Below are 16,047 nucleotides of genomic sequence, written 5' to 3' on the forward strand. Positions count from 1 at the left end.
CTTGTGGTTATGGACTCCAACAGATTACTCTGCTCTTCTTGTATATCCCAGGAACTGATGACTCGCTCGATCAACTCCTGAATCAAGTCCACGAACAGAATTCTAAATCCCTCTGATAGACTGCACTAGAAAGTCTATAAGAAGTTTCTACGAAGAGAATTTAACAGATCTGATCTGTTAAACCAGACTGCAATTTTCGAAAATTGCAGACTAGATTTTCGAACACAGAGGGGAGGAAGGGGCGGCCGAACCCTAGGGAGAGAAAGCTCTCTAGGTTTCGAAAATTATGAGCTCTTGTGTCTAATTTTTGTACTGCAATAACTTATTTATAATATGGGCTGCTAACAGCTTAAGGCCCATTAGTCATAAGTTCAAGCCTGACAAGCAAAGCCTGCATGTTCAGAAATTAATATAAAATTCATCGTGACTCAGATTGATAAACCAATTTCACCAATGTGTACAGAAACCTTTTCTGTATATTTTAAAGTCAAGATAAATTTTTTGAATCCAAATTCAGTGATTTCCAAAAATGGCATCCCTATGTCATTTTAGGAAATCTCACTCCCTCTACTCTTTAATAAGAAGTCCTACTTCTCATTTGCTAAATTTAACTCATTAAATTTAATTATCTCAACGGGGATTAGAAATCTATTACTTGTGTAACCCTCAATGGTTCAGGGATACAGCTAGTCGTGGGCCCACAACTCCTTGTGACTCGGAACAATAATTTCCGACTTACCCATCGAATCATGGTAAGAGCGCCTAGCAACATCGCCCCATGATTTCCTAGGTATCACTGATAGTGTCTGCAAGAACCAGTAGGTTTTGGTTTGCGTACAGTACGGTCTCTTCATCCATATATCCCGATCGAATCAACAACCATTGGTATATTGAAAGTCGTTCGATATTCGATAACTATACAATACATCTTGAAGATCAAATAGTGACATCGCATGTGCAAATAGGAAACAAAGTAACCTAAAGCACATCATGTACTCTGGCCAGAGATTTGTCATACTAATATCTCCTCGGATCGCATAGGATATCCACACTCGCAAGCGTGTGGTGAATCCTTGACAACAAAGCATTGACTCTTATATGTGTCGTAACTGTACCCAATCTCGACACCTGATGACCCTCATAGAGTCGATAAGCGAGTCAAAGTACAGTACTAGCATATAGAGTCTCCATGATGTTTCAAGTAGTAAGGACTAATGGTGTACAACCAAAAACCGCGGACTTATCCACTCAATTAGTGAAAACCACTTGGAAAGTCCGAATAGGGTAGTTCGATCATCCATCAAATGAATATCCATTTGCATTCTTCGAACATCTCTATGTTCCATACCAATGAAACGTGGTACTTGGCATCGCAAATGCTAGTCTCAATCTCGAGCGATCCTTATCCTTATTTGCGGACGGCTCAATTGACTAGGAACTGTTTAGAATATACAGTGATTATAAGATGTGTTTCATGACAGTCATTCAAATCTACTATCACATCTTACATGCACTCTAGTATACTCAAGGTCTTTATCTAAACATCATATAGTACGTCACAACATAATAATATGATAAAAGATAAAGCAAAAGTCAATATAAAAGTGTAAATTATATTAAACAAAGATTGTTTACATATAGAGTCATAAAGGCCCTTAGCCACAAGTTGGCTAACAGGGCACCCACTCTTTCAGATTTCATCATGAAAATGCAGAGGCATCTCAGGGAACACCTTGAGTTGCTTCAAACCGAGTTCAACCAGCTTGTCATAAGTGCCGATATGGCGGGATGGTTACAACAAGCTGATCGGATAAAAGTATCCAATTGAATCACAGGATGTATGCAAGCTCAAACTCAACTATGGGCTGCTATTCAAGGGCTAATTATGCGTGCCACAGAAAAACCACTGGTTTCTCAAAAACAAGAAATACAGCCACCGGTTGTAAAACAATATGTTGAGGATTCTAATACTCAAGAAAAAAGCGCTAATCTATCATCAGCTTTTGATGATCTAGATAAAGCAACAATTGATGAGGATAACTCATCAAGTCAACCCTCCGCCTCTAGGGTAAAAGAGGAAGAGATCAATCTTAGGCCCCACACTGACAAGGGCAAATCTAAGATTGATACTAACCCAGCTGTAATTTCTCCATTTCAGGTTTATCAACAAAGATGGGAGAAATTAAGTACAAGAAGTGAAATCAACCCGATCACTTGCAGGGTTGATGTTGCAGGAATATATCCAAAGGTTTGGCTAAAAAACAATGTCAATCCTAAGGATGTAAAACTATGGTATGAATTTGGGGCTCTAGCCTCAGTTTATACAACTTCACCAGGCTTCCAGGAAATATCACAACTACCAAAATGGATTCAGGAAGCAGTCTAAGAAACATGGGCAAATAATGATCATTTGTCCAGAGGAGATGTGCTCGAGTTATACTTCTTTAGTGCAGCTCCAGAACCAACAGGGAAAGGATCACGCGAGCCCTTTCATTTCATCAAGCTAAGGAGACCTGACATGAATAATCAAAGATTTATCAAGGATCCTATATCTGAAGAAATACCATTGGTGTCCACCTTTGGAGAAAATAAAATTTCAACCAGAAGGGCATGGGGTATTTGGGTTTGTCTTACCGAGATGGATAAGGTCAAGTTTCCGTTCAAATTTTATCAAAATTCTGTGAACGGATCATTCCTGTTAAACACAATGACAGAAAAAACTACGGCTTTTGCAGAAGAACTCTTCGAAAAGAAGAGGAACTTTTTTGTGGAACAACAAGCTGCCGGGGAGTAAAGAAACTCGCCGAAAATTTTGTAACATGGCTCATATAGAAAGATAGTCAGAGAATATCTGTCCAGAATGTCCAAACCAGAAGGAGCCAGAATTCGGAAAAACCTTCAAACCCCGAACGGATCGAAAAGATTTTTCCGAGACAAGCAAAGGTGGACAGGGACCACCAAAACCGCGTTTTCCCAGGGGCCCACTGCAAAAGCAAAAGATGCCCCGACAACAATAAAGAAGGCATGTGAGGAGAATAAATCCAAAAGAAAAAGTCAAGCATGTGACTCCTCCACTAGTAAAAGATGTCATCGGGCATGTGACTCCCACTAGCAAAAGATGTCATCAATAATGGCATAAAGAATTCAAGACAGCTGTAAGATTCCCTGAAGTTTCTCGGTAAAACGAGTGGAACTTCGGCTATAAATACAGGATTTTAAAGAAGCTGAAGACATCGATCATTTCCTTCAGTTTTCTTACAAATAAAACATTGTAATATTTCTTGTATTAAGTTTACTTTTATGTATTTCAAGAACAAGGATACTATGAATAGCTAAACAAGTTATCTCCTCCTCTTCAAAGGAGGTTGGTTTATGTAATAATACATTGTCTGAATAAATTTTCGAAGCTCTTCTCTATCATGTTATTTTATTTAAAAAATTAAGCTTTTACTATACGCCCTAAGGTAGGAAACGAAATAGGGTTGTGCTAGCTGCTGCTGAAGGAGTTTGTGTCAGGAACCATCGGTTGCGATCGCGTGGTTTGGTTGTGAGGAACAACATGTAAAACCCGATGGACATAACCCGACAACAGTGTGGTCAAAGAGGTATTCTGCTTTAATTTACTGACGGAAGCATGATGAGATTAAGCCTTTAAATTTTAAATAGGGAAATAAAGGGTAAAATGGACATTATTTAGTTTTAAGGACAAATTCAAGAAACTATTTAATGAATCAGGGATATATTTGGAACATGAAAAGTGAAAGGGATATAATACGGAAAATGGAAAAGATACAAGGATATATTTAGGAATTGCCCCAAAAAATTCCAAAAAAATTTTACAAAATTTTTGTCTAAACACATATTTTATTTTTATAATTCTTATATCTTAAATTATAAGACTAAAAAAATTCAAAATTTTAAGTTTTGAACTCAACTATGAAAATATTTATTGAACTGAAATATGAAAATATAAAATTTTTAACTAAAATTTAACTATATAAATTTAACAGATGATACTATTAAAAAAAAACAAAAAAGGAAAAAAAATCCGAACAAACCCCAAAAAGTGTATTGACCTATATATTGGGTTTGTCTGTGTTGCCCCGAATGGGGATCTAACGGCTCATTTTTGTTGCATTTGAGATGTTTATTGACCTATATATTGGATTTTGTCTGTGCTGCCCCGAATAGGATCTAACGGCTCATTTTTGTTGCACTTGAGATGTTCATGAACATATCAAGTGCAAAAAAATATGAGCAGTCAAATGCAGCAAATGAACAGTGCTCATATACTAACATAGCCAAGACCTATATATTGTTGGATTCCTGATTCATTCTTAAATCATATGACACCATATGAATTCATGTGGGACCCACTTTCATCAAAAGTTATGATGTACTTTGGTGGAGTAGAAGAAACGAGTTCTTGGCCATGTCCGGTTCAAAATTAAACCATGGTCCATGGCCGCTTCCAATATATAGGTATGATTAGTACGTTAGAATGGAATAAGAAAGGAATGAAATCAACTTTGGAATTGAATGACAATAGGAATGGAATGATACTTCTATTCCATTCCAATGATTGATATCGAAAAATTGAAAAGGAATGAAATGCAATTGTTTTAATAATCAAATATTTTTAAGCAAAATAAATAATTACTAGTCATATGTGTTGTTGTTGTTATTATTATTATTAAATAATAAATTAATAATATTATAAAATTATTCTATTTAATTTAATTTAACTTATATATTAATATGAATAAATTTTAAAATATTTTTTAACACAAAAATATTTTTTAAAATAATAAAAATAATTAATTATTATAATAATAAAAATAATAAATAAATAAATAATTTTTTAATTAATATTTTATAAATAATAATAATAGATAAATAAATAAATCATAATACTAATAACGATTTATACGTGATAATAATTATTATACATAATAGTAAAATAATTATATAATAATTTGTTGTTTTATATATATATATTAATTATTATTATTGTTATAATGATGATGATGATGATGATGATGATGATTATTATTATTATTATTATTATTATTATTATTATTATTATTATTCTATATGGTTAGATTGTTAGAAATAAACTAAATATAAAAGAAAATATTTTACGAAAATAAAAAGGGAGAGTGGGAATGGCCATTCCATCTATTTTTGGATGTAATGACCATTCTCATGAATATGTAAATAGCTATTTCCATGAAAATGATCATTCTCATTCCAAAGGTCATACCAACAATAGGTATGAAGAATGAGATGGGAATACACATTTCATTCTCATCTCATTTCTTCATACCAATCATGCCCATAGTGTTTTAATGTGATTGATAGCTATATTTTTGTCAACTAATATCAAAATATAATTAACACGTACATTATATTTTTACATTTTAACCATTATCAATAATATTATACTTAATTTGATTGGGTGTAATTGAATTATGGATGAAAAATCAATTGTATTTCACAATTTCATCGTTATTATAATATTATTAAAACTATATTTGGTTTGGATAATTAATAAATTACAGCTGCAGTTAAAAACGAACTTCTTTGATAGCTAAAACTTGAAAGACGGATTATAATTTTGCTATACTCAGATAGGGATGTAAACGAGTCGAGCCGATCTTTTGAATGTTCAAGCTCGGTTCATTTATAACCGAGCCGAGCCCGAGCTTATTTAACGAATATATTCATGGCTCACGAGCTTATTCGAGCTTTTATTGAGCCTAAACGAGCTTAATATATTTAAACTATAAATTTAAATATTCATTAAATTAATTAAAAACTAAATTATATATTTGAAAAAAAAATATAATATTATTATTAAAATTTGTAATTTTATTCTAATAAATTAATTTTTATAGATTTTTCAATATTTTTCATAAGTAAAGTGTAAATTTATAAATTAAATATCAATACTATTATTTTTTCGTCTAAGAGATGACTTACGAGCTTGTTAACGAGCCTGTTCACGAGCTAACGAGCCTGTTCACGAGCATGTTCACAAGCTAACGAGCCGAATATTGTAAAGCTCGAGCTTGGTTTGTTTGCCTTAACGAGCCTCATTAAACGAACTCGAACGAGCTTTTAACGAGCCGAGACTCGAACAGCTCGCGAACTGTTCGGCTCATTTACATCCCTATACTCAGAGATTCAATCCACTGAGTAAAACCAAAATGAAGATCAAGATCAAGTACAATCTAAATTCATATCTTTTTCGATCAAAATTTGGCTCCTCTCATGCAAACACACTTGATGGTTAAATATAACCCACTGGAGTTTCGTCGGTAGCTTATAGCTCATCGGCACGAGTTGTCGGATTTGAAACTCAACCGTAACAAACCCCTCTGATTTTTTTATGGGAGTTTCATATATCCATCACCATCATGATAGTTAGAAACAAAGCTAAGTCATAAAATCAGATCATTAGAGAATACCATAAATCATATATCATATCATATCATACATAATAAAGGCATGGGAAACAACTGAAATTGATTCAGAAATAAATATTTTCTTGGATATGTAATTTAAATGGCTGACTGCCAAATAAAATTAAAAGTAACAAAGGGATCAAACGTACTTCTTTCCAACATCGAACGGGTGCATTATGTATGCGTAACCTGGTTGTATCCTAATCTGCATCGGTATCCAAGTACATTCTATTGGACATGTGAACCGAGTTATTATTATTATTATTATTATTATTATTATTATTATTATTATTATTATTATTTTGAAAGTTCGAATTGAATTATTCGATTTGTAATTTTTTTTTACAAAAGATTATTCGATTTGTAATTATTGCTATATATTTTGTGATTTTCTTTATTGCTAAATATCGGTTGGGTTTAGTCTTATGCTAACACATGAGCACTGTTCATGTGCTGCATCCAAGGGCCCAATTTTTTTGCAAACTCAAATGCAAAAAAATGTGGACCGTTGGAAACCCATTCGGGCAGCATAGACTAAACCTATCGGTTGCAAGTTAAACGCGTTCATTTGTCGACGTTGGACACAAACCTCGTCAATGAATCACACGTACGATTAGAGTTATTTAAAACGTGAAATTATAATTGGAAGACCAAAAGAAATCAAATTTGACGAGTGGTTTTATTTTTTCTAGAACACTCAAACGGTCTTCTTCAGAAACTTTAGATCTCAAGAAATCCAAAGTGACCGAATTGCCCATTGAGATTCTGAAACTTCACATGCGCAGATGTAAGCACTTTTCATTCTATTGCACGAACCTTGAAGGCTCCGTATGCAATAGGATGCAACTTGGCATGCTTATAAAAGCTTTGTTACATAGATGCAGATGAATCAGATGACATAAAAATAGTGCGGGAAATAGGGAAGCTAACTCAACTTCGAAGATTAGGCATTACAAAGCTGAGAAGAGAAGACGGGAAGGATCTTTGCTCCTCATTAGGGAAACATACCAAACTGTGCACATTATACATTTATTCCATGGAGGAGGAGGAGGATGTGATGGATTTAGATCACTCTTTATCTTCTTCACCTTTTCCATTTCTTCATAAAGTCATTCTGAAGGGACGTATGGAGAAGTTTCCTCAATGGGTGTATTCCCTTGATGGGCTGACCGAAGTACAATTGTGCTGGAGCAGATTAAAAGATGATCCACTACAACACCTCGGAGTTTTGCCCAATCTGTTACACCTAAGCATGGGTAAACTTTCATATGAAGGTGAAGAATTAATTTTCAAGGATAGAAAATTTCAGAAGCTCAAGAAATTGGGTCTTCGAGATCAAAGAGGATTGAGAAGTGTGAGAGCGGAGAAGGGTTCCATGCCTCATCTGGTAAGAATAACACTTTGGGATTGTAAACTAATGGAGGAGTTGCCAGAGGGCATCGAGCATCTAAGCAATCTTAACGATGTGGTGTTCATTGAAATGTCGAAGAAATTCATTAGGAGAGTTGCTATGCAGAAACGTGGAGGAGGGCGTGAGTGGAAGCTTGCGCATGTTTCTCAAGTTAGGGGTAGCAATCTAGTCATTAGAGAATACCAAAAATCATATATCATATCATACATAATAAAGGCATGGGAAAACAACTCAAATTGATTCAGAAACAAATATTTTCTTAATGTATTTGTAACCTGGTTGTATCCTAATCTGCATCGAAATCCAAGTACATTCTATAGGCATCTCTGTGGGAAGAATAGTAACCGTGTACGAGAGTATCCACGAGAAATCCGAATTTCTTGTACAGACTTACAGCCGGGATTCTTGAGGGATCTACGTGAAGCGATATACGGTGGACGTTTCTTGTTCTGCATTTGTCTATTGCAGCTTTGAGCAATGCTTCCCCATGACCTTGCTTCCTGTACTTCTCTTTCACTACATATATTTACATTTACAAACACAAAAAGTAAGTCTTGGATAAAACAAACCTCTCTTTATATCAAATACTGTACAGAGAATTAATATGTTTCACCAGATCAACATCCTCTATTTATTGGATAATTTTTAAAACAACAGCCAAGGAAAAATCCCCACTGACACAAAATTAAAAGTTAAATGTTGAACAGAAATTGTAATACAAAAATGGAACCTGCGAGCTTGGAGATGGAAGCACAGAGAGAGGAGGGGCAAGAATACATGACGTATCCAGCAACGTCACCTCCAATTTCCGAGTAAAGCAGGCCACAGTTGTTCTTTGTGAGCTCCTGCTCGAATGATTTGGCGAGGGATTCGTGTTTTGGGAACACCCTTTTCTCTATTCTCACTATTTCTTCAACCACTTGGCCCCACATGCCGGAGTTCCTCTCTAGTTGACAGATTGTCCCATCCCCCATTGATGATCCGATCCGATCCGATCCCTCTGCTAAGCACTAACAAACCCTCCGTTTAATCTTAATTTCATTTCACAAGATGGGCTTGACCATCTTGGGCCGACTTATGGGCTGTATCCACATTGTCCACCCAAGCCTTTGTGTTAGGTTTTCTTGGCTGTCACTTGAAATCAAACTCATGCACTTCTTAATTTTTTAAACCTAAATTTCTGAAGTTATCCACACTTTAGATACAACTAGTTATGTTTTTTTTTTTTTTCCATTCCATGTATAAGTATAACTTCGTGCATCTAGGTTTTAGCTTGTTTCTTCAAAAAATGAGGATTCATTAGTTTGTTAATTATTATTAGGAGTTCATTCGCAACTTGGATTTATCACATAAGTACCAAACACAATTAGCTCGAGAATCCAAAGATCAATATTTTTCGTGCATTAGGATTTAGGACGTGTAACATTTCAGAATACTTGCACATAGAAAAATAAAAAAAAAAATGCAAGAATCAATCCCACATCGACCAATGTGAAGTTCAGAATGTTATTGTGGTTGAATTCGGTATATATATATTAGTGAAGAGTTCAGGATATTTTGAACTCTTTTAATGGATTTAACTACCGTAATTGATCCAGTTTTATTTTTTTTTAAATTAAAATATATATTCAAGTATAGAACACAAGTATTTTCATCAATGATAATAATCAAATGTGCAAAGAGTATTATTATTACACACTGTAACATCTCATTATTGTTCACTCATCCATGCCACATGCATATTACTAACCAGTAACTTGTCTTAACTTCAAGTCTTCAACTTACCATTTTTTTTAAACATTATGCTAGTTATACTTGATCTTTTTTGTCCAATATAAGAATATTTCAAATATACAAAGTACATTCTGTACATGAATGAAACTCCCAAAATTTACTTCCTTTGTATTCGTGCTTTCTCTGCTCGTCCATGTCTGAAAAATCACGAACAATCGGTTAGAGGGTGCCGAGATTTCTGTCGGTGTGATTTCTCTAATGCCTAAGTTAAAAAGAAAAAATATGAGAGAAAGCAGAAGAAAATGACGAGAGAATCATCATAAGGACGAAAGAGTAGAAACTTTTTATACCACATTGTGTCTGTAATCAGAAAGAACACAATATTTATACATATATATATATGCATACATACATAAGTTTCCTATTATTTAGATTGTTAAATCGTCTATCCTCATGATGTCAGTCCATACTTCAGAGGAAAAGACTCGTGATTTGATGAGATGTGACCCACATTTTTATGAAATGTGACCCATGTTAAGATTATGATTATCTGACAGACCTATACTTGATAGTAATTCTCTTGCCCAACCATCATTGACAGCCTAATTATTTCTCCTAAATCTCAGCCTGATTTCATGTAAAAACATATACATTCCGGGATACTATCGGATGATACCCAACGATGTATCTTAGGGCATCATACGTAAATTATGTATGATATACCATACTAATTACTTTTGGTCTTGAAAGACACATCAATTTATTTTTCTCGAAATGTATTTTTTTTCTATTATACAATTTTTTCTTAAAAAAACAATAACATAACAAATAAATTTGAATATTAGCTTTGTAGAGAAAAAAAATTTCCGACATGACCACCATTCATACAAATTTTACTATATATATATAAGATTGTATATTAAAATTTAATTTATCTACATACAATGTAGACCTATTTATGCATGTATGTTATGCGTGTATATAAGTTGTATAATTTTTTTTTTTTTTTAAATTTCAGACATAAGTAAATAATATTTATTTATGGTGTGAAAATGCAAAGTGAGCGTATATAGATGTTGGATTAACTAACTGTGATGCCCGGGGTTGATAACGTATTGAATGTCAGGGCAAAGAAATTGCACCAAAAAAGAGAGGATCTTGGTAAAATTTTTGGCGAAGGGAGAAATGAATGAACTGATCTCATACAAAAAATGAATAAGATTTGATAAGTACTAATCATATCAAAAATGCGAATTGTTGGAACTTACAATGTTTTGATATTGACAAAATTAAGTCTATCTCACAGCTCAATTGATTCTGTCCAGATCCAAGCACTAAAGACATAAACTGGAAAAAATCTTCTCAAGCTAAACTGACCACATCAACTGAGTTGACTTTGACCAAGAGCTAAACTGAAACCATCAAGAGGACATCAAGAAACATCGAGCAGTAGACGTCTCACAAGCAAACTATATTCAGTTTACGGAGCTAAGATGAATCAGTTCTTCAAGGGTAAACAAGTGTACGCAACTGGATCAGTCTCTCAAATATAAACTGATGCCCAATCCAACTGATTAAAAGACTGAGCAAGCCGATCCAAATCAACGGAACTCTTGTGGATAAGCTTTTTTGTACCAGAAAAAACGCTAAAAGAGAGACAGTCACAATGTACTATCTCGACAGAGAATGTCTGCGGAAAAGACAAGATAACAAGATTGATTTGAATTCAAAAGACCTGTTGCCCGCCGAGTATAAATACTCACCTAAAGGATCAAACTGAACTCATTCAGTTTACCCACTCAATCGAAAAAGCCAGCAGAGATCCGCATCAAATCGTGTCTTGAATAGATGTAAGACTTATCTGTCACATATCATCTCAACAAATATACGTGAAACATGTTGTTGTACAAACAACATGAATTCTAAACTCCAAGAACCTTCAAAGTTCAAGGATTAAGACATCATTTTCGAACAAAGTTCTAGCCCAAATGCTATCTCAATGCTTCTGGCAATATCCATTTTGTATACGAGTACAATTATCGTCATTTGATCTTGCGATACAAGGACAAAATCTACCATACCGAATCTTAGCACAGTTCTTTAAAATACGAACGATATGTTCTTGTTGTCCATCGGTTCCTAACAATCAGGTTGCTGAATCGACTAGGAACGTTTTAAAAAATAAAGTATTCCAAATATGATATTCATGGTAGTCATCACATGACCATCTCATATTCTTTATATTATTTGTATATTCAATGACTTTATCTATGCAACTAGCATGGGTATACAGGTAAAGATGTGCCAAATTAATTTTTTCAAATATTATTAAAATAAATATTGACATAGAAAGAGTTATTACAAGAACCATCGGCCAACACTTGGCTCGATGGGCACCTACTCTAACAATCTCTCACTTGCACTAGAGCCAACTACCCATATTCTTCAAGCCCGTCAATTCGCGATGCTTCTCGAATATTTATCTAGGTAAAGTCTTAGGCAGTGGATCAACAACATTTTATGCAGAGGCAACTCTGTCTAGCGACACCTCTCATCTTTCCACAATTTTCCGGATGATGTGGTATTTTCTCAGTACATGTTTGGATTTCTGATGAGACCTCAATTCTTTTTCTTGATCATTGGCGCCCATGTTGTCGCAGTACACTGGGACTGGAGCAACTCCATTAGAAAGAATGCCCAACTGTGGGGACCTCGGGCGCTAATCTCATCTTAGGGGCAATTAATGAATAATCATCATTAATTAGACAATAACTCTGAATAAAATTAACCAGAACATTTGGTGACGCAAAACTAAACAATTGGCGACACAAAATCATGTCGTAAAAAGAACCAATTTTTTTTTTTTAAAACAATGAGCAACACGGACCTAGGTTCGGACCCTGCATGGACCAAGGCACGGGGTCCGTGCCTCCTCTGGACCTGGGTCCGTGCCCATGCTGAATTCAAAAAAATAAGGGATTTCAAGGCAGAGTCCATCCGGACCCTTGCACGAACCTTGACACGGGGTCCGTGCCCTGTACTAAAAATTCAAACATAAGCTTTTCAAGTCTGAAAAATGATATAATCTATCATATAATCTTTTCAACATGAATCTACATAATTGACATGCATTTAGACATCAATCTACATATCTGTAATACATGAATTCTCAAGTATAAATCAATACTCGACAACAACATATACAAAGGTGCTTGTTGTTCTAACATGTTTACCACATTAAAGACTACATGCCATCTGCTTAAAAACCCGAGTTTCCACTTCTAATCTTTCAATCTCGTGCTATCCAAGCCACATCTAACTTGCTTATGCCCCAACCTGATGCAATGCATACATACAAACAAAGCAACAGCCGGATAATTCCGGTGAGAAAAAATCTCAGTATGAACGACATGCATATACATCATTTAAGCATATTAAATCTATATGCCAAATTAATCTTAAATCTCCAAAACATGTAATAACAGGTAAAGCATGATAATATATTCATTCATCTATGATAAAATAATACCAAGCATATAAACTCATTCAAATCTTGAATGTCATAAATAACATGCTAGCATTTATAAATGCATATTCTAAACCATAGAAATCTCTAGGTTAATGCATAAATGCAATGCATGTGTCAAGGAATAGGCTATCAAATCTGATATCAATAAATCGTAGTTCTGGGATCCCGGGGAAATAAAATCTTTAACTAACCACCGACCCTCCCAATCGAGGTGGTGTTAAATATCTCAATTCCTCTAACTTTGGTGCAACTATAGTGAGTCATCTAGCTCTAGAAATAAATCTATATTCCATGTCATGAGTCATCTGACTTTAGAAGTAAATATATATTTCATGTCACTCAACTACAGTTCTCCAAACGTCATCTGCACTCTAGGCCATTCAGCCCTCTATGCTTATCAAGGTAGGGTTCAAGATGAATGCAACACAATCTGGATGCCTCAAATCATATATAGGCTAAAAACAACATCTTAAACACATCAATCATATAATCATATGATCATATAATCACTCAAAGCAACAATATCAATTAAATGAAAGACGACAATTTAACATTTACATAAATGTTATGGGAACTCAAGAAGATGTCTATCTTTAATAATCTATCTCATTTATGCAAACGTAAACAATAACATATATTAAACATGCATGTATGTGATTTTAGGCAACTCGATAATCAGAAACAATCTCGAGTTATTCTGTCCATCTTATTAATGTCTATTCATACCTTTCGATCTCGAGTTTTGATGCTCCAATTCTGGACAAATAACATCAAAGAACTTCTATCAAAATCTGCTCAAATCATTACAATCATTCAAGGCTAGCTTCAAACCTTCTTCCATCTTTCTTGGTTCAAAAGCTAACTTCTCGAGCTCGCCGACTCGAAATCGATATATTGCAATTCAAATCTGAAATGCATTGATATATACTTCAAGATGAGCTTTCAATATAATTTAATTATTATTTAGGCGCAAACAATCTACCAACTTGATCACGTGACCGAAATTCAATCCGACGGCGTAACAGATCGAATTCGATATTTCCAAAAGCATAACATCAATCTTATTACTCATCTCAACTCAATACCAACATCAATTCATCAGCACAATTTCGAAATCCCATAGCTAAAAATTTCAGAATTTCGAAAATCATTCCATAATTCAAAAACATGCTCAAACGACGATCTTTTCTCGATCCGTCTTAGATATGCTATCGTCGTATATGCTAGAACACATTTATGCAATCAAATCTTAATTCTAACAACAACTTAAAATTTAAACATGGTAGAACTTCATAAAACTTACGTCAAAACGTAGCACTCGGAGCCGTGATCGCAAATATATGCTCAATCGGAAATTCTACCGGGCGGATCAATTTTTATCGGAGTTTGAAAAACTGAAAAATGGCGTTGAAACCTTCTTCAGATTTTTCTCCTCTCCTACTGATGGTTCACGTGAGTTCTGCTAGGAATATGTGCAAGTTGTGATATATATTGGCCTAATTGCAATTTAGTCTCTGAATTCTTCAGTAATTGCAATTTGGTCCTCGGCCAATCTTTTAATTCAATTTCAATCCTAAATAATTTAAGAATATTAGAATTTAATTCTAAACTCTAAAAATTCTCAAATTAAATATTCTCGGATTAAAATTAAATCATTTCGGACCTCATCGCATGTTATTCGCAAATTGGTCCTTGCCCGTATTTCATCCTCAAATTAAATCTTTGATATTTATAATCTTGGAATTTACATCTTAAATTCCATAAATATCAATTTAAATATTTTTAATCTTTTAATTTAAGAATTTTGGATATTAAAATATTAAAATCCGAAAAATCCTCAAATTAAATATTTTTGACCCGAAATTAAAATCTCTAATTTCCATAAATTCTTAAATTCATATTTTCACTCTTATTCGGAATTTAACTCTTAAATCCCATCATTAAGAACTTAATATTTTCGGGTCTTACAATTCCTCCCCTCTAAGAAATGATTTCGTCCTCGAAATCGCATTCGATCTTACTGCTGATTCTCGTAAGCTGTATAGCTAACTGAAGTAATAATTACTTCAATTCTCTGAGCTTTAGATATCTATTCTGATATCTTCTCTTCTATAGTATCTTATTCTTATTTCTGATCTCTTCTGCAATCATATTTATTCTCATTAACATATAATCACTGAGTCAACTTATCTCTCAGTTGCTCTTTCTCGTGATCTAACTCTGCATCAGTTAGTCGGCTTCTCTTAAAATCTTAGCTGCTTTTGTTTTATCTGAATTGAATGCACATACATATTCTAGTTTATATTCTTCAGCCAATTCATATGGATAACAATTCATCTATCTGACAATTCGAGATTGAGTATTAATCAATAAACTAGATCAAATACTCACAGGGATCAATTATTGATGTACTTCTGCAATCTCTTTCTGAATCGAATGATGCTCTGAATCAAACTTTCTTGCTGATTACTCTGTTCACATCATAATTTGTATCTGTTATTGGTTTTCTACCTTTGTTGATTCTGCTTTATTCTTATTCTGTTCGGATCAATCTTCATATTCTTTATCTTTTCTTGACTCATATCTGGTCTGATAGCTGCTACTTCTGACATATCGTGTCAATATAAAGACAATTCTGCTTTTCTTATCATCTAAAATCAAAGTACTGTCTCTATATCTATCAGGTAGCTGTCACAGGAATTATGGTAATCAAGTGGCACATAATCAATCAATTAGTACCGAATCTAGTACTATAGTTCTGAGCATATCCTCGGAAATCTGGAAAATCACATCTGATAGTCTATTAATCGGAGGATGGTATAATGAAATCTCATACAACCAAACACTCAGAACATCTGACAATTAGTGCCACAATCTAGAAAGCAAATCTATAGTCTCTATCTTGA

General features: G+C 34.1%; 1 protein-coding gene across 3 annotated transcripts; it reads right to left on the reverse strand.

The window, feature by feature from the left end:
- Positions 1 to 6,634: 6,634 nt before the first annotated feature.
- On the reverse strand, positions 6,635 to 8,865 carry LOC140867016 (uncharacterized). 3 transcript variants are annotated; one of them, XM_073272081.1, is made up of 3 exons: positions 8,609 to 8,865; positions 8,154 to 8,394; positions 6,635 to 6,656 (listed from the first exon to the last, which is right to left on the reverse strand). In XM_073272081.1, exons 1-2 carry the CDS (start codon positions 8,850 to 8,852, stop codon positions 8,165 to 8,167), a joined length of 474 nt encoding a protein of 157 aa, XP_073128182.1. In that variant the 5' UTR covers positions 8,853 to 8,865; the 3' UTR covers positions 6,635 to 6,656; positions 8,154 to 8,164. The 3 variants fall into 3 exon arrangements, with proteins under 3 accessions (XP_073128182.1, XP_073128181.1, XP_073128180.1); XM_073272080.1 differs by lacking the exon at positions 6,635 to 6,656 and adding an exon at positions 7,298 to 8,043; XM_073272079.1 differs by lacking the exon at positions 6,635 to 6,656 and having other exon boundaries at positions 8,062 to 8,394.
- Between the last annotated feature and the right edge of the window lie 7,182 nt (positions 8,866 to 16,047).

This window comes from Henckelia pumila, chromosome 4 (assembly GCF_033568475.1).
Source record: "Henckelia pumila isolate YLH828 chromosome 4, ASM3356847v2, whole genome shotgun sequence".
Taxonomy (NCBI): Eukaryota; Viridiplantae; Streptophyta; class Magnoliopsida; order Lamiales; family Gesneriaceae; genus Henckelia; species Henckelia pumila.

What these genes read in the sequence shown, in the direction of transcription:
- LOC140867016 (XM_073272081.1), bottom strand. Translation starts at nt 8,852, where the DNA reads ATGGGGGATGGGACAATCTGTCAACTAGAGAGGAACTCCGGCATGTGG. An exon ending in TTCCATCTCCAAGCTCGCAG is followed by an intron (nt 8,395 to 8,608) that starts GTTCCATTTTTG and finishes AAATATATGTAG; the next exon opens with TGAAAGAGAAGTACAGGAAG.